Source organism: Emys orbicularis, chromosome 5, assembly GCF_028017835.1.
Source record: "Emys orbicularis isolate rEmyOrb1 chromosome 5, rEmyOrb1.hap1, whole genome shotgun sequence".
NCBI classification, from domain to species: domain Eukaryota; kingdom Metazoa; phylum Chordata; order Testudines; family Emydidae; genus Emys; species Emys orbicularis.
In genome coordinates this window covers 72,819,272-72,843,346 of record NC_088687.1, presented here as the reverse complement: position 1 = coordinate 72,843,346, position 24,075 = coordinate 72,819,272, and the positions used below count along the sequence as shown (strand labels likewise).

The following is a 24,075-nucleotide window of genomic DNA, read 5'->3' as shown; positions in this document are numbered from 1 at the left end:
CATGAAGTAATTATTTAATCCACAGTAACAAGACACTGTGCTACATCTTTCTACTTGAAACATCTTGATTACACATACTGAACTGATTTGAGGGAATCAAACAATTTATTTAAGGGACCATTCTGCACAGTGGTGGTAACTCCCATTTCTTTTCAGGATCAGACCCTAAATGATTATAATAGTTTATATTGAGCCTAGCCCTTGGGATACGAGACTGTAAATTCAAATGAACTTTAAAGAAATTTAAATGAAATCTGATATTGCTTAAACTTCTTCCATCTTGGAATGTTTTTAAAACTATTTGGTAATCTAGATATGTGCTTGCAATACTTTGATGTTTTATGGCAAATTTGTGGGTATCATTGTTACTTGGAGTAGAAAACATTAATGGCACTTTTGGCTAAGCATTCATGAAGTATTAGAAAGTTTTGAATATGCTTGTAATTTCTGGCCTAATACCTTCCTGCTTCTTTAATCTTTTTTTATTGTACAGTAACTTAAGTTCTGCATCAGGGTCATAAGCATGACATTTTATTGTATGTCATAATTCTGTAATTGTACAGGGTGTGAATGTTTGTAAAGCATTGCATTTTATAGATCTCAAGCTTCTTGAAGAATTATCTCCATACATGAATTTTTTATTTTATTTTTTATTCTTCTACTCATCACTGAAATGGAAGGACACACTGGGATGGCCCAGTGGCCCCTAACATCATATTGAAGTGTTGGTTTATGTGATATGGAGGGAAGAATGCCACCTACTGAATCATCAATGCCAAAAATGGAAACTGCAATATAAGCAGTTTGCCTGAAGCTTGGCAAATAAATAATTTATAACTGTTTCTTCATTTGTAGATTTAGTCTTTGCACTTACTGTGTCTTTGCTATGACCTATACAAAAAAAAATTCATATGTTAAGGTTTTCAGAAAGCTTTTACATCTATATTTGTCATGAAATATTGTATCTCTTGTTTTTACAGAAAATGGCTCTCTCTATATAGTGATGGATTACTGTGAAGGAGGGGACCTGTTTAGACGAATAAATGCTCAGAAAGGGATCTTGTTCTCAGAAGATCAGGTAGTGGGAATTTTGGGGTGTAATTTACATTATACAGTTTCTGAGCAGAAGAACACTTAAATTGAGTAGTTTTGGATCAGCTTGGTGAATATGGTTATTTTAATATAGATAAAAGCCTGACTGGTATAGCTATAGAATGCTAAGAACTTCATACTACTTGGAACATAGACCAAATGTATTAATGGAACTACAATAAAGGAGACAATTTAGGTGAATCAAACATTAAACCTGTTGGCTTTTATGACTCAAGATTTTCTCTTACATATTTCGATTTTTTTTTTTGGACTGGTATTATGATGTTGGGCTTCTGATACGCATTTTGTTACTTTAATTAAATCAAGGATACAAAACCAAACTTTAAGGTTTACATCATATTAAATCCATTAACTCGAAAGTTCTTCAAAATGGAAAATTTCAGTCTTGGAAATGTGTAAACGGGATCTTTTTCTTCATGTGGTCATACGCTGGGACATTAGTCAAGGAGTTGTGAAGTCTCTGAGGATTTTGTCTTCATGCTACAAATAAGCAGAGAAGAGAATCTGGCAATACTCTTGGCTGGCAAGGGTTGGGAATACATTGGGCTTTTGCTGGCAGTATGGAGAGAGGCAGAGATGAAAAAGAAAATCACGTGTCCGAAAAACACTTTTTAATTTATCTTCTAAATCCTTACCAATTAATTAGGACTACTACTAGGAGAGATGCTAAATGTCGAGGTGAAAGTGATAACAGAATTATAGCACAAAACTGATGTCTGTATGTATTGGTAATTTGAAAAGATGAAGTGCTTAACTACAGTACTTTTAATATTTTTTAAGGATGGAAAAGTTTACCTTTTTTGTTAAAATCGGAAAAGCCATGAAATGAGAACTATCAAACTCAGTTTGGCTTGCTTGGCTCCTAATTTTATGCTGTTTTGTCATTTCTGTAATTAAGATCAGATCTTCTTTTATATAAAAGTGAAGAATAGCATAATATAAAATTGATAAAAGTATAGATGCTAGTAGGAGAGCTTTAGCCTTTATGTTTAATTTCTTAATGGACTATAAGAAGACACCTTTTTTTTTATTATTATTCTTATTATTTTGGTCTGCCGTTGAGGTGCTGTGTTGCTGTAACTGAGAGGTATTCCCACAAAAAAAATGGAATTTTAAGGATGAAAGGCCATGTTCTAAAAAAATTATAACCCAATTATATGTATACACACAGCTTTATCATAACTTTTAAAGATTGTAAATGGTCTAGATTAGTAAAACTTGAATAAGGTTAATCCTTGTTTTCTTTTTAACAGACTTGAAAACTGCATGTGGGTGTATAAATAAATACAGAACACTAACTCTACCTTTCTCTGTTACTTTTAGATCATGGATTGGTTTGTACAGATTTGTTTAGCACTAAAACATGTACATGACAGAAAAATTTTGCATCGAGATATAAAGTCACAGGTATGCTGGATGGTATCTTCAAGTTGAATTACAGTAGAGTGATTATACTTTATTTTATTTTATTGATTGATTGTTATCTCCCAACCAGGTAGGGGAAATAACCTGGTCTTATGTAAAACTACCCAACTCCCATTGACTTCAGTGGGCCTTGAATCAGACCCTGTTGTCTGCTGCACAAGATGTGCTGCACAAATGAACACAAACAGAATGCCACAGGGTACCTGTGTTCCATCTATTTTTAAATCTAAATATACAAAACATTCCTGTGGTAGTTAAGTACAGTTTGGCTAAATCCCTAGTTACATAACTTTTTTTAAAAATAGTTTCATTCTGGAATTTTATATTAAATACTAAGATAACCAGTAGCACCTGCTCAATGAAGATTTTTGGGACTGGATTTTAGCTTTGAGTTATTTATGACATTGTTTTTTACAATCAAGAAAAAGAGCTGTTAGGAACACTTTCATGCTTGGGTTGTGTGGGTTCTTCTGCTCTACAAATACAGCTGCAATGGGACACAGTTACTACATGGCTTCTATTTGTATAGATAGGACCTTAATACAGTTATTTATTTAAAAAAAAAAAAAAAGTTAGGTATATAGGCTCTACAAAATGAAGACTGAAACATCTTTAAAGTCTAGTCTACTATGGGTTACAAACCACCACCAACACAATATGCATGTATATTTTATTGTCTCTCCCTGCTCTCTGCCAGTTTATGCTGGTAAATACACCTCTACCCCGATATAACGCTGTCCTCGGGAGCCAAAAAAGCTTACCGCGTTATATCGAACTTGCTTTGATCTGCCGGAGCACGCAGCGTCCCCCTCCGCTCCCCCCCCGGAGCGCTGCTTTACCGCGTTGTATCCGAATTCATGTTATATCGGGTCGCTTTATATCGGGGTAGAGGTTTACTGAAATTTTATCAGATTCCTGCTTTCTGAATCTTTCAGAGCAGGATACCTGTATATTTCTAGAAGTGCCTGCTTACAAGAACAGAGCAGGCAGAGAAGGGAAAGCATTAGAAGGATGAAAACATTGGTCATAAAAAGACTGAGGCCTGGTCTACACTGCCACTTAAGTCAATTTATATTGCTCAGGGGTGTTGAAAAAATCACCTCGGTGTCTACGCTATGCTTTGTCAGCGGGAGATACTTTTCCCACTGACTTAGTTTCCGCCTCTCAGGGAGGTGGAGTACTGAAGTCAACAGAAGAGCGCTCTGCCATCAACCTACTGCGTCTTCACCAGACCTGCTAAACTGACACTGCTGCATTGATTGCAGTGACGCCGATTTAGCATGTCAGTGTAGACAAGGTCTAAAAGACATTTGCTTATCCCCTGACGTGACTGTATTTGGAGAGTACAGTATATAGAACTGAAATGTCTTGACTCTCTTTGTGATACAGTGAAGCGGATGCTTAATATTAGGCATCCCTTCAAACCACCTACACCCTCCCCTCTCCCCCCCAGTCAAGTAATAGGCAAAGATGTCAATTTTTATTTTTATTTTTACATTTCCATGTGTAACTTTTTTGTACAATTAAATACTTTTGTTCTTGCACTTGAGTTGTAACTGACTTTTCTCCCCCTCTCCCCCTGTATTTAGAATATATTTTTAACCAAAGATGGAACAATACAACTGGGAGACTTTGGAATAGCTAGAGTTCTTAACAGGTAACACTCATTCAGTGCTGCTCTATATACATTAATATGAGTAGATCGATCTAGCAAAAATGGATGCTACATGACTATGTAACTTACGTAAGTTAGTTAACGTTCATTTTTAGTTTTCCTTTTTTATTCTAGTACTGTAGAGCTGGCTCGCACTTGCATAGGAACACCATACTATTTGTCACCTGAAATCTGTCAGAACAAACCTTACAACAATAAAAGGTACTGTAAAACATTTGACTTAATAATTGACTTTTTTCATTTTGATTTATTTTATTTAGAAATGTAGAGCTATTCTGTTCATGCAATAGTAAAGAGTTCAGTCTTGATCTCCAGCATGCTGTGCACTTTACTACGTGGGTTGGAAAAATCTGAGTGAATGCGCAAGCACAATAACGGACTTCATTAAACATATGAGGGTCTGTGCTGTAGCTCACTGATAGTTACTAGATTGGGTCCGATGTAGTGCTGTCTTATTCCATAGAGGCCGTTTTCTCATGCCACCATTGTTAGAAGCAGTAGCTTCTAAAACTGTCTAAATAACTGAAATTAAAAAAAAGGAAAAAGCCCACAGCACTTTTAAAATACACCTCTACCCCGATATAACATGAATTCGGATATAACGTGGTAAAGCAGCGCTCGGGGGGGCGGGGCTGCGCGCTCTGGCGGATCAAAGCAAGTTTGATATAACGCAGTTTCACCTATAACGCGTTAAGATTTTTTTGGCTCCCGAGGACAGCGTTCTATCGGGGTAGAGGTGTATTTAAATACTTTAGAAATTTCCAATTGTGTAGGACATAAAATCTGTGGTACTTGCATCTCTTAAAAAAAGATTTCTCCCACCATTCACTTATCCAATTTGTCTAAATCAGATATCATGGTGATAAGTGTGGTATTGATTCCTACATAAAGAGAGTCTGGAGCCGAAATATCTGGTGCTGTCTTTGTTTGGAAGAGACACACATTTGTTTTTTAAATAGATAGGAAGCTAGTACATCTTGCAAAATGCACAAATGCTTAATTTCTATCACTTGGTTTCAAGAACATACATCTAGAGCAGTGATACTCAGACCTCAGTGGTTCAGGAGCCAAATTTGGGATCAACATTACCCCCAGAAGAGCCATAGTAGCGTGAATTTGTTGTTTCATTTACTATAGTACTATTCATATTTAAACAGTATGACAAGGGAAATATTTAGTTTGTTTTATTTATTTATTTATATATGTATTCTCACGGCAAATATTAATAACTTAGTGCAAGTTGATAACTTGATTGGTTAATAACATAGTAAAAACATTCTGATTTGGTTAATAATTAAATCTCACAATGGTTTTTATATATTGTGCTGCAAAGAGTCGCAGGAGACGCATTAGAGAGCCACTTGTGGCTCGCGCACCACAGGATCACTGTTTTAGATAATTTGGTATTTTTGGAGTAAAAACTAATTTTTCAGGTCTGTTCTCTTTGTTTAGTGACATATGGGCTCTTGGTTGTGTTCTCTATGAAATGTGCACACTTAAACATGCAGTAAGTAAAACTTTAAAATACTTTGGAGTTATTACTCTGTTTTACAAACATACCTCTTTCATTATTTTGTCCATTGCCAAATTTCAGACTGATATATTGTATTTGAGCTGATGCAGGGCTTATCATGGTATGTGATTAGTTTTGAAATTAACTTTACTATTGTAACCATCTCTCCCCCACATTGCTGCTGATCTTTGTTGGCCAACCTCCCTCACTTTTTTTGTTTGACTGCTGTCCTGCACATCTGTGCAGTATATTTAGCAACACATTTTTTTCCCCTTCCTTTCAGTAAACTATGTTTTTAGCAACAAAAGTAGCAAGTATGATAGCAAAAGTGCATTAAGCAAAGTGTAACGTTCCTTTCCTAGCAATATTGTGAACTTTACATTTAATTAGTTATTGGTGAATTCAGTCTGTATCTCTGGTGCAGTAGCATTAATGAGCTTCCTTTGTAGCATGCAGAAATGGTAAAAAGGACAGGCAAGTGTCTTCTGTTTCCTAGTTTTTTTTGTTTTGTTTTTTTAATATTCTACCTTACTTGCAAAGCCTCTAAAGAGCAGTTTCTTTTTTGCAGACTATCCTTTTCCTGTTAGTGTATATTGCTCTCTTCCTTACCTTCCCATCCCACTCCACCCCTTTATTTTAGATAAAATTGAAATTAATATGTTTGATTTTGTTTGGGTATTGTCATTAAAAAAATCACACTTCTGTCTGAAACTGTTTATCTAAAATTACTGTAACAGAAAGAGATTAGAGGAAAAATATTTTTCAGTTAGCTTGTGTAATCCATCACTGTTTCCCATGTCTAGTCAATCAGTTTTCCCTGTTTGGTGGGTCACTGACATGACAACAGTAGGGAGAGAGACATTTTTAAAAATAGGAAAATATAATTGTAAAATGACAAAATTTGGAAAGGGGCTTCAGAGGCAGATGTGGTACTGGAAAGTATTTACCGTATATACTCGTTCATTAGCTGAATTTTTTTAGTAAAAAAGGGAAGCACCAGAGAAGGGGGTCGGCTTATGAACGGGTATAGAGAGGGAGAGGTGGGACACAGCCCCTCCCCACAACAGAGGGAGCAAGGAGAGGCAGCATAACCAGCAGAGCCAGAAGGGAAGAGGCGGGGCCAGAGTCTTTCTGCTTCTGGCCACGCTGCTCTCCCTCCACCTCCGAAGCAGCTGCAGCTCTGAGGCTGGCAGGCTGCAGCTGTGTCGCTCGGCCCTGCCCCCCAGAGTGGGCTGTGGCCGCACCGCCCGGCCCGCCAGAGCATGCTGTGGCCGCACCGCCCGGCCCGCCAGAGCATGCTGCGGCTGAGCTCCCCGGCCCAGTCCGCTGGAACATGCTGCGGCCGCGCCGCCTGGTCTGGCCCACCGGAGCAGCTCCAGCCAGGCCAGAGACATCCTCCCCAGGTAAGGTGGGAAGGGATGGGATGGGGAGAGTGTGGGGGTCCTGGGCTAGGGGTGGGGTCATGTGGGGGGTGGTCACAGGTGTTACTCCCCTGACCCCCAGCTTCTCTCCCCCGAAAAATTTCCCCACCAGTTGCTGTCCTGGCCCATCAGGGTAAGCAGCTGGCGTGCTGGGACACTTTGTTTACTTAGGTTTACCTCCATGCCTGCGGATGCTCGAGGTAATGGCCCGGGAGCCAAAGTTTGCTGACCTCTGAATTATAGGGTCGGCTTATGAACAGGTCATAAAAATTTTCCATTTTTACTTATCCATCTTGGCGGGGGGTTGGCTTCTAAACGAACCGGCTTGTGATCGAGTATATACGGTGTGTATATATAATTTAATAGACTGGATTTCAAGTGATGTCCCTTTTTAACCGTTGTTCATCATAGTTTGCTTCCAAACCTGGGGTCTAATTAGTATTGTTGATTAGAGTGAATTCCAGAGAGGTGCCAGAGTACCTACAGCTCATGTTGAAATCTCAACACTTCTCAGGTTTTGGCCCTAAGTGAACACAGACCTTTTACTATTATTTTGTTCCTAGAGGTATTTTACTATCCTTTGTTCCTAGCGGAGTTTTCATAAGAGGATTGACAATCTTGTGAACTAAAAGGAAGGAGGCTAGCAAACTATATGCATCTTACTCCAAAACATTGTTTTGCATTACCATTGACTGTTGCCCAGCTCTGGGAACAATTTTTATTGGTTAACTGTAGATACAGAGCTAGCAAAAAGCACAAAACACTTTTAGAATCCAAAAATTAGTCTTATTCTTTAGTGTGGCAGAATTGTATAAAATTAAAGTATTTAGCATCAGATTACTCAATACAGAGCAAATTTGAGATCTAAAAGACCTTTTGATAAGGGCCCTTCAAATATTTAAATAGAAGTACCATAATTTTTTTTATTTTTTATTTTTTATTATTTTGGTATGTTTATGTAAATTAAGTCCTTTGTGGTTGTGCCAGTATGACAGTATAAATATTAATGTATGCTAATTTCTCTCTTTCTGGTAATTATAGTTTGAAGCTGGTAACATGAAAAACCTGGTACTGAAGATAATCTCTGGATCTTTTCCTCCTGTTTCTCTGCATTATTCTTATGATTTACGTAATCTGCTTTCACAATTATTTAAAAGGAATCCTAGGGATAGACCATCAGTCAACTCCATATTGGAGAAAATCTTTATAGCCAAACGGGTGGAAAAATTTCTTACACCACAGGTATGGAAATTATTTTAAAATAGCTTAATAATTCTGCTCCTTTTATTTATTGTGCAGTATTCAGCCATGTGCACTTTTTATTATAATAAGATACAGATTTAGAATATAAGATACTCATGAGAAATTACTTCCAATAATACTACAATAGAAAGTAAAGAACTTGTATCTATTTTGATGAAAAATAGTTACTGCTATATTTAGCAAACAGTCATACTCACTATACCAGTAAAATGAACTACCAACAAATTTCATTTCAAGATGTTGAAGTATTGTTTCTATTCCTGAATTTCAGTAATTCAGTTGTTTAATTTAAGTGCATCATGTCCTGTGTGAATGTATAGTTAAACTTGTAGTTAATCTTTGATTTATCTGATCATGTGGCTATCCATGACATGGGACTGACAATGAATTCAGTAACCTACTAGTAGCAAATGAACTGCTTTGTGACTATTTAAGACTTAACCAGGTTTGGAGGGGGGGGGGTGAGGAGGGTTGGTTGTTTTTGTTTTTAAAGCAACCAGGAAAGTTTAAATCAGGGGTCTCAAACACGCGGCCCACCAAGCAGCCCGCCCCACCCGGCCTACCTCCAGGCCAGGGGTGGGCAAACTACACCCACGGGATTGCCCCCCTCAAGCCCCGCGCCGCTCCCTGAAGCGGCTGGCATCACGTCCCTGTGGCCGGGGGGAGGGGGGAAGCAGAGGGCTCCGTGTGTTGCCCTGGTTTCAAGGCACCGCCTCCCTGCAGCTCCCATTGGCTGGGAACGGGGATCCGCGGCCAATGGGAGCTTTGGGGGAGGTACCTGGAGGAGCGGCAAGCAGCGCGCGGAGCCCTGCATCCCCCTCCCCCAGGGGCCGCAGGGACATGGTTCCAACTGCTTCGCGGGGCCGGGGCAGGCAGGGAAGCAGGCAGCCTGCCCTGGCACCGGTGTGCGCCGCTGCCACCCTGGAGCCGCTTTAATAAGCGGCTCCGGGCCAGAGCCCGAAGCCCTCCTGCACCCCGCCCCCCAACTCCCTGCCCTGAGCCCCCTGCCTGCACCCCAATCCCCTGCCCTGAGTCCCCGCTGCATCCCACATCCCTCCTGCACCCCAACTCCCTGCCCTGAGCCCCCTGCTGCACCTCACATCCCAACACCCTGCCCTGAGCCCCCTGCCTGCACTCCCAACCCCCTGCTGCACCCCAACCCCCCGCCCTGAGCCCCCTGCCCTGAGCCCCAACACTCTGCCACACCCTGCACTCCCTCCTGCACCCTGCACCCTGACCCCCTGCCCCGACCCCCTGCCACACCCTGAACCCCGACCCCCTGCCGCACCCTGAACCCCGACCCCCTGCTGTACCCCTCACCCCTCCTGCACCCCACACCCCAACTCCCTGCCCTGATCCCTCTGCCGCACCCTGCACACCTCCTGCACTCCCTGTCCTGAGCCCCTGCCGCACCCTGCACCTCAACTCACTGCCCTGAGCCCCCGCTACACCCCTCCTGCACCCTCTGGGGGCAGGGAGGGGGCAGAGTTGGGGTGGGGACTTCGGGGAAGGGGTTGGAATGGGGGCGGGGAAGGGGTTGGAATGGGGGCGGGGCAGGTCCTCATGGAAGGGGTGGAGTGGGGGCAGGGCCGGGGGCAGCGAAGGGGGGGTGTCAGTGATGCGGCCCTCGGGCCAATGAACTAGTCCTCATGTGGCCCTCCTGGTCATTTGAGTTTGAGACCCCTGGTTTAAACGGACATAGGAGTAAGTCTAAGGAAATTGTTCAACATGCCTCTGTCCATGTGGAATTCCATGATCGATTTGGGTGATAATCTTTATATTGTTGTTTTAATATAATACTAACAAGAATAGCAGATGGCAAACAATACTGATTTAATTTATTTATATATTTTTTGGAGATGTGTAAATCTAATTCGTATATAAATTGAAATTCCAAATGAACTTTTTAAACTTGCATTCTTACAGGAGTTGAAAATTCTCGTGGAATTTCTTTTAGAGCTAAAATGGGGAGTAGATCCCCATTGGGAGCAAATATTGTAAATAGTTTTTTAAAGAACTGTTTAGGGGCTTAACTGTCTAAGGGTTACCCTGTTTGTTCCTGTGATCTGACTTTGCTTCCTGAGGCCAGCATAGGTTTGGAATTTTCAATGGGGGTCTGAATAGCCATGAGTTAATTAGCAGTAATTTACCATATTCTAAAGGCAGTATTTCCTACTGGGTCCATTGAGGGGACTGGATGATGGGACTCCTTCACTGGAAGTTGTGCAAATCAATTGAAGGGATGTCGAATTTAAAAAAAAAGTATCTGAAAAACTTGTACCAACACTAGTAATTACTAATATCTAAAGATCTGAATGTATAATTTTTCTCAGTTTGTAAGTGTATTTGTGCATTTGACAGCACTTTGCGTAATCAGTTTTGCTGTTTTCCCATGTATAGTCGGGTTTTTTTTCCTTCTTGAAAAGACAAGACCTGTATAAACAACAAGGAAGCAGACAGATGCCCATAATGTTTTTAAAGAAATAATAATTTAAAAATTCCTTCCATTTAAAAGTACAGCAGAACCTCAGAGTTACAAACACCTCAGGAATGGAACTAGTTGGTAACCCTGAAATGTTTGTAACTCTGAACAAAACATTATGGTTGTTCTTTCAAAAGCTTACAACTGAACATTGACTTAATACAGCTTTGAAAATTTACTATGCAGAAAAAATGCTGCTTTTAACCATCTTAATTTAAATGAAACAAACACAGAAACAGTTTCCTTACCTTGTCAGAGCTTTTTTAAACTTTCCCTTTATTTATTTTAGTAGTTTACGTTTAACACAGTACTGTACTGTATTTGCGGGTTTTTTTCCTTTGTCTCTGCTGCTGCCTGATTCCATCGCACAGTATATAATGTTAGGCATGTATGTAAGTTTTAACAGAGTTAAGACCAAAGTTTGCAAATAAAGTTGAATTACAACCTTTACTTTCACGTGCATTCCCTATGTTTTTTCTAAGAAGGCTTTATCTGTGTGTGTGTTTTCCCCCATTTATGTAAGGAAAGTGAAGACTTTTGAAACACTTTAATCTTTTGCAGGTGCATGCATAAAAATTGTAGTAAAATAACTTTGCCTTTTGTTTAGCTTATTGCAGACGAATTCAGTCACAAAGTGTTCCACAAGTTTGACGCCCCTGTAGCACCAGGTAAATATGCACTAGTGCTCTGCAGTTATCTTCAGTTGCAGTAGGATAGATTGTATTCAGATATGGGATTTATTTTGACCTGATACCAAAACAACCTGGAAATAACTATAGATAGCTTTTTAGGAAAGCATGTATGTGTAACCTACATATTAAAACTAAAAATGAGCCTCTACTTTTAAAGATACATTTTACTCTTGCCACGTTATTTTCAAAAGTAAGCAGATTGCTAATATTGAACATCAATCAAGGGATTAATCAGTATTTCTGCTGCATAGGTTCTCTCCTCATTCATAACAAATTGGTAATACTTTACACTTGTGAATTTTGGAGGTGGTCCAGTGTTGTTGCTTGGAGGCTCCAGGTCTGAGCCTTTCAACTCAGGACACCAGAGTTTCTGCCTCTGGCAGAACAAGTTGGTGATTCAATTTCTCCCAACTGCTTTTTGTCTTACAACTTCAATTTTTATTTGTTTTTATGCAGTAGTGACTTGACTTCATCTTGCAGCTCCCCTCCCACTCTCTCCAAATGAGAGGAATCACTGCAGCATTGAGGGTCTAACCCTCTAGTTTCTCTGGTACAGCACTGTTACCAGAACAATGTAGGGCATCTCCCCCTTCCACGGGCCTGGTGGCCCTCCGTGGGTTAGCTGGACCTTTTCCCTGTGAAAGAGCCTTCACACAGTAATACCCTTAATCTATATTTATTAGCAATTAATGAACCGAATACACATGCAAAGGATCTGATGCTCATTGCTCCCCATAAAACAGACTTCTCCCAATGGCCAGTCAGGATTGGATCGTCTGTGGTTCCAGCTTCTGCACAGTATGGTCATGCAGGGTCTCCGACATGTAGCAGCTTTGATCTTAGGCTGCATCCCAGAGTTAGGGTCCAACAAACTTCTCTTCTGACTCTCATTATATAGTTAAAATGGGAGTTTTTCTTTGAGCAGTGTCCTTGTGGATGCTCCACTTCAGGTGAATCTGCATCCCTGCGATCAGAGAATTTCAGTAGCAGTGCCTGGTTGGTTCGCACATGCACTGGCCCCATCTTGTGCCGTCCCTGGCTGTTACATAGCACTGTGGGACCAACCCTCGCTCAGTTCCTTCTCTACTGCCCTTGGCTTGAGATGGAGCAATGGCAGTGCCTCCGAGTTTACCTTTATCTTAAGAATTAGTCTAGATTAGGAGTAAGTGGAGATCAGAGTTCCTCTGAGGCAATGAAAATCATGTGCCAGGCAAAGAAGAATCTACTGCCTTTCAAGGCAGTCCACATAAAGTAAGAGGTTAAATCATGCTTCTCAGGCCCAGAAGGCCAGCTTTTTGTACTCGATAAACAGCCAAGGAACCTCTGCTGCATCTGCAGAAAGAAGACTTTTTGAAGCAGAGATTCCTTCATTTGCACCTGGTCCACCTATGATTAACAGCTTAGGCCTTAAAAGTGAAGTGTAGTTCAGCAGGGACTCTGTTGTTCTCATTAATATACTTTGGTAATGAGACCAGCTCAATGAATGAAATTTCCTGGATGAGTTTTGTCTCATTTTATTTTTCCTTTGAAGGGAAACAGTAAGCACTTTGGGGCATAGACTGTCTGTTAAGTTTGTACTGTGCTCAACACAGTGGCCCTGGCCTGTAATTATTACTACTACTAATTAATAACAATCAAAGTTCTGGTCATCTGAGCTACACTAGTTTCTCCAGGATGGCTGATTGGAGTCATACAACCAATCACCCTAAAAAAACAAATACCCAGCCCTAGCAGCTTTTTATACAGGTATATTGGACTCCCCATCTTAGTATCAGATGTCAAAATTCATCAGACTAGCCAGATTAGGAAAGACAGGTGCAGATTTATCTAGTCATCATTATCTCCAAAAGACAGGGTTTGGAATTAGTTTCTTTGTCTACGTATTAACACTGTAGTTATCATGATAATAAGGTTGTTATTTTTCTAGCTCCAGGAATCTTTCTGCACAAGGTAAGTTTTTCTTTACACAATTCTTGAGAAATAGTTCTCCCATCATTTGGTTCCAATCTTAAGTACTCCTTTGGGAAGGTTACACAAATGGTCATTCCTAGAGCTCTAAAGATATCTCAAGTAAGCACACGCCATTTGTATCCTGTTCATGCTGTTCCATACAAAATGCCAGTGGCTTAAGCTTTCAAAGTTGCTGTAGGCAAGATGTTAAAATACTGCACTAGTTTGCATGTCAGGTATCTGGGTGACCATTCATAGAGGGAATTAAGGACCTTCCACATGTTTCTAATGGTATTGTGGGAAGAGACTCATCCAAGGAAGACTTGCAAAGTAGGTGTCCGCTTCTCTGTGAAGGTATCACTTGGTAGTAAGGTGCTACAGAGTTCCTAAGTAATTCCTTAAATTATGAGACTTTTGCTTTATATGGGAAAACTTCTATTTCTCCTTATTATTCTATTGTAGTAATTAAAATTTTGCTTTTTCCTTCCCTCCCAACTTCTGTGAATCACATCTGCTACTTGACATTTGTTACGATTTGAGGGGAGAAGCTGTTTACCAGAATGAGAATTTTTGTACATGATGATTTTCATTCTGTTAGTAGTCTCTGTCCTCGTTTTAGCCCACCCTAGTAATCTGATAAATGACAGGAATACAATTATAGGAATTCCGTAGATGAGAAGCATTACCCATTTGTTATGAATGAGGAGAGAAACTGCAGGTAAGAAATTTCTTTCTGCTCGAAATTTTGTGTAGTTGAAATTTCTAAACTTGGTAGAGTTTAAGGGGCACTTTTGAGTCTGAAGAGACCTAGATAAGATCATCTCTCTTTCCCACCAAACACATAGCAAACACAGCTCTCTTAAACTATGTGTTTGGTAGGAAAAAGAGATGATATCTGGACCTCTTCAGACTCAACTTTTAAAAAAGTGTTTTTAAAAAAAAAAAAAAAGACTTCTATACAGTGTTGCAATAAATGTTGAAAGAAATTATATCTCAACCAAAGCATATTTTGACTGTTGGCAAAATAGTACATGTTCTAAAATATATTCTAGTATTGGTCCTGCATACAAGCCCAACTACTGTAGAGACCAGTGTAAGTGAGTATCCTATGGGCTTCATACAGTTGCATCTAGTTTATTCAAACAACTTAAATTGCTGGAGGGGGAGAGGAAGACTTGCGAAGACACTACTGGAGCATATTTGTGTCCTAGGCTGGGCGTTTTGGGTATTTGAAATTTCTCTTGCTGTGCTTCTGTGGGGAGAGGAGATGATTTTCACTTTTTGGAGGGGAAATATCAACTGGGAAGAAGATGCTATTTTGGTAGTTGTCTAATGAAAGTGGGGAAGGCTTGGAGTGAAGTTGTGCCCCTTTCTCAAATGAATACTCTGAATGTAGTCTGAGACTTTTGTCTTGATAACAGGTCAGGTAACTTGAGACACAGCATTGCAACAATATCCAAAGAAGACCAGTTATGTAAGTTTAACTATGAGACAAACAATTCATATTTCTTCCTTTGTTGTTTAGTAAAAAGACCAGCTCAAGGACAAATCTGTGCTTCAGCTGTGCCAGCTCAGAAAATTACTAAACCTGCTGCAAAATATGGAGTGCCTTTAATGATCAAGAAATCTGGTGACGCATCTAAAAAATTTCATGAGAAGAAACCATTAGCTAAATTTAGACAGGTGAGGACACAGGAGTGGTAATAATGAAGGTACATAATTCCAGAAGTTTGTTTTCATTAACTAATTTGATTTACCTTACTTAAACTACTTAAAATACTAGTCCACTAATATCCTATTATAGTTGCTTTTCATTTACATCTATTGTATTGACACACATCTACACAGGAAATAGTTGCATTTAGGTAAACCAAATATATGCCTTGTTTTATTTCTTCTTATTTTGTAAGCAGATGTTGCAGAACTTGGGAGAATACCAAGAATGTTTGGTTTGGAATGCTACTTAAGTTGGCTGCAGCTTGAATGGTTTCAGTAACCTCATTTTGTGGTAGACAGTCTTAGGAATACAGTAACTTACAAGTGAAGTTTGCAGAGCCCCTTGAACTATTTTTAATAGTCACTATTCAGAGTATTCTCTGTGCCTCTATTTCTTCATCTGTAAAATGGGGATAATGATACTGACCTCCTTTTGTAAGGCCCTTTGAGATCTATTGATGAAAAAGCACTATATAAGAGCTTGGTATTATTACTTATTAGATATTTTTCTGGTTAATCCATTTGATGTTCAGATCTATTTCTGTTAGTAAGTTTACTTGTTCCATATTTAGCACTTTCAAACTTAAACATACAGTGTGATCAGTAGATAAGAACATAAGAATGGCCTTAATGGGTCAGACCAAAGGTCCGTCTAGCCCAGTATCCTATCTTCTGACAGTGGCCAATGCCAGGTGCCCCAGAGGGGGGAATGAACAGAACATCAAGTGATCCATTTCCTGTCGCTCATTCCCAGCTTCTGGCAAACAGATGGCACATCTAAGCAAATTGTCTGTGTTACTACACAATACATGCCCATAATGTACTGGGCTCTTCAGAGAATGCAGAAGTTGAACTAGACTGAGGAGGAAGGTACCTCTAAATGAGTAGATCCTCTTCTAAAGCAACTGCATTTGTATGGAGGGGTGTAACAAAATCCTGGCAAAACAAAATTAGGAAGCTAGTTAGACTGTCCTTTCAACTGATTATTCTTTAAAAGGTTCCATATGTTTTGAAGGGGGTACCACTGGATTTTGTGAACAAAACCAAATTCTGTGTATGAAATTTTAATGGAATTTGTGATCTTAATAATGGATTTGAAAAGTAGAAGGAGGATAAAAATGTGTTTCGAGAAGAAAATTGGCAATATGGTGTGGAATGGGGCCAGAGTGATAGATACATCTGGCAAAGCCATGCTGTTTGAAGACTCAATCTATTCAAGTTTCACTTTAAAATAAAACTAAAAGTAAAACACTACATTGTGTATACAAAAGTGAAGAAATTCAAAGCAATGGTGCCTGCAATAAGTGGAACTCTACCATATTGTTCCTGCTTCTTTCAGTGATTGACTGTGGCCTTGTATAAAGTGACAGGCAAAGTATATGTTTTAAATATCTGCTTGCCTGAACAGAGGGAGCCAAGGGGACAAGATTATATCACAAAACCATGACCCTTTTCCAACAAACAGAAGAGCACATGTCTCTAAATATAGTAGAATCTCAGAGTTAAGAACACCTCAGGAATGGAGGGTGTTCGTAATTCTGAAATGTTTGTAACTCTGAACAAAACGTTGTTATGGTGGTTCTTTCAAAAGTTCACAACTGAACATTAACTTCATAAAGCTTTGAAACTTTGCTAAGCAGATGAAAAATGTTGCTTTTAACCATTTTAATTTAAATGAAACAAGCACAGAAACAGTTTCCTTACCTTGTCAAATCTTTTTTTAAACTCTCTTTTTTAAGTTTGTTTAACACAGTACCTTACTGTATTTGCGTTTACTTTTTTGTTTTTGTTTCTGCTGCTGCCTGATTGCGTACTTCTTCGAGTGATTGCTCATGTGTATTCCACAATAGGTGTGCATGCTTGCCACGTGCACCGGTGTCGGAAGTTCTTCCTTTAGCAGTACCCGTAGGGGAGCCCCCTAGTGACCCCTGGAGTGGCGCCTCCATGGCGCAGTATAAAGGACGCTGCGCACTCCCCCCACCCTCAGTTCCTTCTTGCCGCCAGTGAAGATGCTTCGGAACTGCTCTGCTCCAGCTTGTCTGAAGCTTCCCTCCAGAACTCTTGTTCATTCAATGTAGTAGTGCCTGTAGTTGAAGTAGTTAGATTAGTTTAGTTTAGTTCACCCAGGCCGGGGCATGCCCCGTGCCTGAGGTTTTAAGTCGTGTTACACTTGTAGGTGGCCGATGCCAGTGAGTGATCTGTACACGGACTTTTTACGCTGTTTGGGTGAAACCCATCTCAGTGATCGCTGCAAGATTTGCAGGTCTTTCAAGCCTCAGACCAAGAGAGAAAGACATTCGCCTCGGGGCTATTCTGATGGAGTCGGCGTTGAAGGCTAAGAAGAGGCCTTCTCCGCTGCAGCACCAGAGCAAAACCCCAGGAGAGGCTAGACCCATGTTGGGCAGTCCTCAGTCCCCATCAGCCTCTAGGCCTCCGACTCAGGTCGAGCGGAGTAGCCTGGCCCATTCGGAGCAGGCTTCCACAGATATCCGGATGCCCTCCACGCAGGAGGCCCTGCAAGTGGCCCAGGATGTTATGTCCATGCCTGTACCAGGGGCACCGCCAACACTGGCTCTGCGGTCCAGACGCAAGCCACCACTGGGATCTCCACAGTTGCCCCGGCTCGGTATCGTTTGCGGTCGAGGGAATGTTCCCGACGCTGTTCGCCGCTCAGCGACTGTCCCATGCGTAGTCCACACCGGTCACCGTCAACCCACACCAGGTAGTCGGAACCCAGACAGACAGACAGGGGCTTCAGGAACCGCTCTGCCTCAAGGAGCAGGCCCCGTTGAGACCGAGACAGATGACACTGAAGGTCTTTGTCTCCGAGGGGCTACCGTAGTCAGTCGCAACACGAACCTTGATGCCGTTCCCGTTGGTCATCTCGCTCCAGGACCCTGCCATGGTACTGCTCCCGCAGTCCTGGGCATTGATCGCCGTCACAGATCTGCCCGCCGGAGCCGATCACGGAGCAGTTGCTATTGGTGGTACCATTCGTCCACATCGGGATCGCGGTCTCGTGGTCAGCACCGTTCCCGACGACGCCACTCCTCCTGGTCCAGGGACAGCGGCAGGTCGTACGTCAGCCCAGCCTCCCTTCGTAGTCGTCGATCGATGGGACAGGCCAGTCAGGCTGATCAGCCTCCTCCCCCGGTGCCACAGCAGGTGCAGTGGCACCGGGCTCCGTGGCCAGCACCGTGGTACCAATGGGCCCCGTGGCCCCTGACGCTGTCCCCCGGGGGGGCTCACTCGGTGGCCAGAACCTTGGAACGGCCGTCGGCCTCCCTGTCCTAGCCTCTGAGAAAGGAGTCGGTGGAATGCGCATTTTCGGTGCCGTGCCCGGAGGGCGACCAAGTGGTGGGTTCTCCGGTACTGGTGGACATGCAAAGTACTGCGCCCACCTCCTCACCCTCCTCTGATGAGGTGATTACAGCCCCTCCCCCCTCTGTTCCGCAAGAGGACTCTAAAGCCCACCAGGAACTATTGAAAAGGGTGACATCAAGCCTCAACCTTCAGGCCGAGGAGGTGGGGGAGCCCTCGGACTCCCTCTTCAACATCCTATCCACCTCGGTACCGGGCAGGGTGGCCCTTCCACTCCACGAAGGGGTGGCAAAAATTTCAAATGCCTTGTGGCAAACCCCGGCTTCCTTGCCCCCCATCTCTAAGAGGGCTGAATGCAAGTACTTTGTGCCCGCCAAGGGGCATGAATATCTGTACACCCGCCCTGCTCCCAACTCCCTGGTGGTCAAGTCGGTCAACCACAGAGAGTGGCAGGGCCAACCAGCCCCTACTCCAAAAAATAAAGACTCAAGGAGGCTGGACTTATTTGGGAGGAAAATTTATTTGTCCTCGAGTTGCCAGTTACAGGTGGCAAACCATCAGGCTCTCCTGGGTCGGTATGAGTTCAATCTGTGGGGCTCTCTGCCCAAATTCAAGGACTCCCTCCAGGAGCGTGACAGGAAGGATTTCAAGGCTCTGGTGGAGGAGGGTACAGCGGCTGCCAGGGCAACCCTGCAGGCAGTGTCGGATGCGGCAGATACGTCTGCACGGTCCATGGCCCCCGCAGTGTCCATGAGGAGGGCGTCGTGGCTCCTGTGCCTCACTGGACAGCCCAGACACCAGAACTCCTTGCAGGACGTCCCGTTTGATGGAAGGCCCTGTTTGCGGAACAGACGGACGTGAAGCTGCACAGCCCGAAAGATTCCCGCACTACGCTTAAGACACTGGGCCTCTATGTTCCGGCTCCGGCTAGACCTAAGTTTAAGCCGCTGCAGGCTCCCACCCAGGCCACCCATTCTAAATACGAGCCCCCTTATAAAAAGTCATGGGACTATAAAAAATGCCCACAGAGGCAGTCCCGGTCTGCCCCCCTGCCTGGGCCCTCCAAGGGCAAACAGGCAAGAAAATGGCAGTTTTGACAGGATGCCCGGGGGCAACCTACCAGTTCACGCCAGGGATCCACCAGCACTAAAGCTTCCCTTCTCCAACCAGTTGTGTGCTTTTCTCCCAGAGTGGTCGCGGCTGATTTCGGACCGTTGGGTCCTCAACACCCTCTCCCGGTGCTACACCCTCCAGTTTACCTCTACCCTGCCCATCCACCCTCTGCCCCCGTCCCTCCTGGGGGACCCTTCTCACGAGGCCCTGCTCGAGCAGGAGGTGGGGCGGCTCCTTGGCTTAGGAGCGGTGGAAGTGGTGCCAGTGAAGTTCAAAGGCAAGGGCTACTACTCCTGCTATTTCCTTATCCTGAAGGCCAAAGGGGGGCTCAGGCCCATGTTGGACCTGCGAGGCCTGAGCCAGTACATAGTAAAGCTCAAGTTTCGCGTGGTCTCTCTGGCCTCGATCATCCCCTCCCTGGATCCCAGGGACTGGTACACCGCCCTTGATCTGCAGGACCCGTACTTCCACGTTCATATATTTGAGGGGCACAGGTGCTTCCTCCATTTCATGGTTGGGCAGGAGCACTATCAATTTATGGTCCTCCCATTTGGCCTGTCCACTGCTCCCAGGGTATTCACAAAGTGCATGTCTGTGGTGGCGGCCTACCTCAGACTGGTTGATCAAGGGCAGCTCCCAGTCGCAGGTGTGGGATCATCTCATGCTCCTCCTGTCCACGTGCGCCACTCTGGGCCTGTTAGTCCCGGTACAGCGCATAGAGTTTATCGGGGCAGTCCTGGATGCGACATCGGCTAGGGCCTCCCTCCCACCAGACATTCGAGTCCCTGATAGGACTCATTGACACAGTCACAAGGTTTCCTGTGATGACAGGCAGAGCGTGTCTCCAGCTCCTGGGTCACATGTCAGCGTGCATGTATGTGGTTTGCCACGCCAGACTCAGGATGAGGCCCCTCCAGCTCTGGTTGGCCTCGAAGTTTTCCCAGGCCAGGGACAGGATGGACAAGGTCCTCACGGTGCCTGAGCCAGTGCTCGCCTCCCTACAATGGTGGTCCTCCCCGGGGAACATGCTCCATGGGGTCCCGTTCAGGGGCAAGCCCCTGTTGGTGGAGCTGGTCTCCGACGCATTGGACCTGGGGTGGGGAGCCCATGTGGGGGACATTCAGACCCAAGGTCTGTGGTCTGCACAGGACCTTGCCTTGCATATAAACGTCAAGGAACTCAGGGTGGTCTGGCTGGCGTGCGTGGCCTTCCGCTCGCACCTGAAGGGCAGAGTGGTCAGGGTTCTCACAGACACCATGGCCTCAATGTTTTACATCTACAGGCAACGCAGGGCCCGCTCCTCTGCCTTCTGCCAGGAAGCCCTTAGGCCTTGGCAGCGTCCGTGAGACTTCTGTATAGCCCACAACGTTTGCCTACCACCTACAGGGCGCCCGGAACTCGTGGGCGGATCGCCTGAGCCGAGACTTCTCCTCTCAGCACGTGTGGTCTCTACACCCAGAGGCGGTGCACAGGCTTTTCCAAGAGTGGGGAACTCCCCAGGTGGACCTGTTTGCGACTCGGCAGAATCACCGGTATCCTCGGTTCTGCTCCAGAGGGGGCTGGGAGTGGGCGCTATCTCAGATGCCTTCCTCCTATCCTGGTCAGGCCAGCTTCTCTATGCCTTCCCCCTTTTTCCGCTGATCAGCAAGGTCTTAGAAAAGATAAAGATGGACAGGGCCAGGGTCCTCCTGGTTGCCCCAGCATGGCCCAGGCAACATTGGTACAGGACCTTCACAAACCTGATGGTCGCCCCGCCGTGGCCGTTGCCGTCCCGCCCGGACCTGCTCTCCCAGGACCAGGGCCGCCGCCTCCACCCCGACCTAGCAGCACTCTACCTCACGGCGTGGCTGCTCAATGGTTCAGCTGGGAGGAAAGGATGTGCTGGAAGGGGTTCAGTGCATCCTCTTGGAAAGCAGGCAACCCTCCATGCACCGGGCCTACTTGGCAAAGTGGTCTCGGTTTTCCCAGTGGGCAGCTCAGCAGGGCGTTTCCCCTGTGCCTTCCCCAATCCAGCTCGTTTTGGACTATCTCCTTCACCTTAGAGCCCAAGGCCTGGTGCTCTCCTCCGTCAAGGTGCACTTGGCGGCCATATCGGCCTTCCACCTGCCGGTGCAGGGGCACACAGTATTCTCCCATGCTATGACTGGCTGATTCCTTAAAGGGTTGGATCGTCTCTTCCCGTACGTTAGGCCCCCAGTCCTGCAGTGGGACCTGAACTTGGTGCTGGCCCAGTTGATGGGTCCCCCTTTTGAGCCGTTAGCTACTTGCTCCTGGTCGCACCTCTCGTGAAAGGTTGCCTTCCTGGTGGCGATCATGTCAGCTAGACAGAGCCCCCGTACACGGTGTTCCATAAAGATAAGGTCCAGCTCTGCCCGCATCCTTCATTCCTCCCAAAGGTGGTCTCTGCCTACCACATGAGTCAGGATGTTTTCCTGCCGGTCCTGTGGCCCAAGCCACATGCGTCCAGCGAAGAGCGCCGCCTCCACACGCTGGATGTGAGACGGGCTCTGGCCTTTTACCTGGACTGGACTAGGAAGTCTTCGCAGCTGTTCATTGCCTCGGCCGAACACATGAGGGGTCGGCCAATCTCCACTCAGTGGCTCTCCAACTGGATCACCTCGTGCATCTGTACCTGTTATGACCTAGCGGGAATCCCTCCGCCCTCAATTGTGAGGGCACACTCGACTAGGGTGCAAGCCTCGTCAGCTTCCTTTTTAGCCCATGTCCCCATTCAGGACATTTGCAGGGCTGCCACATGGTCTTCAGTTCACACTTTCACCTCGCATTATGCGATCATCTCCCAGACCAGGGAAGATGCCGGGTTTGGCAGGGCTGTGCTTCGTCCTGACAATTTGTGAACTCTTACCCACCTTCAACAGTTATAGCTTGGAATCACCTATTGTGGAATACACATGAGCAATCACTCGAAGAAGAAAAGACAGTTACCTTTTCCGTAACTGGTGTTCTTTGAGATGTGTTGCTCATGTCTATTCCACATCCCGCCCTCTTTCCCCTCTGTTGGAGGAGTTTGGCAAGAAGGAACTGAGGATGGGGGGAGTGCGCAGTGCCCCTTATACTGTGCCATTGATGCGCCACTCCAGGGGTCGCTGGGGCGCTTCCCTACGGCTACTGCTAGGGGAAGAACTTCCAGCACTGGTGCATGTGGCAAGCATGCACACCTATTGTGGAATGCACATGAGCAATACATCTCGAACACCAGTTACAGAAAAGGTAACTGTCTTTTCCGGTTCCAAAGCAGGTGTGTGGTTGACCAGTCAGTTTGTAACTCTGGTGTTTGTCACTCTGAGGTTCTACTGTACATAAATACCAGTTAGCAGTGTTATTACATAAGAATAAAGTATTAACTATAGTTTGAACAAAATCTGTAGTTGGAAATTTCGAGGCCAACTTGTTTTCCCAGTGAGCACTGTGATTGACATCTCCAGGGACCTTTAACTTGTTAAGGAGGAGGGCATAGAGGATCAGTGGGCATTGATATTCTCAGGGAAGGGAAATAAACAGGAAAGATAAAATTGAGCTTTTAAAAGTATTTGCTCATTTGTTTTGACCAGATAGAACCTCACCCTAGATCTTAACAGCATCTTCTGTTTCAGGCACGCTTCTGAATAATAGATGAAGCTGCATTGTGAAATATTGTTCCTTTTTAAATTATTGCTCTCTCACTTCCTGACTTTCACTTTCCTGTTATTTTGGGATCTAGAAAGTACCATGCACTGACATACCTAATATGTAGTTTTTACCTTTTATCTAGGTGCATCCAACTCCAATGAAGAAAATGAATCCAGGAGAAGAAAGGAGGAAAATGTTTGAGGTATATAGACGCCCATCTACCTGTTTTCAAGCTACATCAAAAACAAAAACAAAAAGATTTTTAAAATGCATAATAAAACCTCCAAACCTTTCCTCCTTATTTCTTTCCTCCAAACACCCTCTAACTTCTTAATTTTTGCCTTCCTGGGCATGCCTCTGCCACTGGAGTACTAACTTTCTTGATCTAAATTTGCTGAAAGTAGTGTTCATTGATTAAATTGAGAAATTCATTCATTCTCTCTCTCTCTCTCTCTCTCTCTTTTATATATTTTTTTATATATATACACACACACACACATTTTTCAGGAAGCTGCAAAAAAGAGAAGATTCGAATTACTTGAGAAGGAAAAGCGACAAAGAGACCAGGTAGACAAAATACTTTGGCTTTTTTTCTATTTACAATGATGTTTAAATAATAAAATGTTCCCTTGTGAAGTATGTCATAAATTACCTCAGAATATATAGTTTAATATTCCAACTGTTCAAATTTTCAGATCAGTTTACTGAAGGCAGAGCAGATGAGAAGACTGGAAAAGGAAAGGGTAAAATATGTTTAAATT

General features: G+C 43.9%; 1 protein-coding gene across 1 annotated transcript in view; it reads left to right on the top strand.

Annotated features, from left to right (window-relative positions):
* The window catches only part of NEK1 (NIMA related kinase 1), a 72,333-nt gene that overhangs the window by 5,765 nt on the left and 42,493 nt on the right, over positions 1 to 24,075 (top strand). The window contains exons 4-14 of the mRNA XM_065404788.1: positions 981 to 1,078; positions 2,437 to 2,520; positions 4,128 to 4,195; positions 4,328 to 4,414; positions 5,666 to 5,720; positions 8,189 to 8,389; positions 11,500 to 11,560; positions 15,060 to 15,217; positions 23,457 to 23,516; positions 23,822 to 23,881; positions 24,010 to 24,057. Of these exons, the coding sequence (XP_065260860.1) occupies positions 981 to 1,078; positions 2,437 to 2,520; positions 4,128 to 4,195; positions 4,328 to 4,414; positions 5,666 to 5,720; positions 8,189 to 8,389; positions 11,500 to 11,560; positions 15,060 to 15,217; positions 23,457 to 23,516; positions 23,822 to 23,881; positions 24,010 to 24,057 (980 nt within the window). The remainder of the gene's footprint in view (positions 1 to 980; positions 1,079 to 2,436; positions 2,521 to 4,127; positions 4,196 to 4,327; positions 4,415 to 5,665; positions 5,721 to 8,188; positions 8,390 to 11,499; positions 11,561 to 15,059; positions 15,218 to 23,456; positions 23,517 to 23,821; positions 23,882 to 24,009; positions 24,058 to 24,075) is intronic.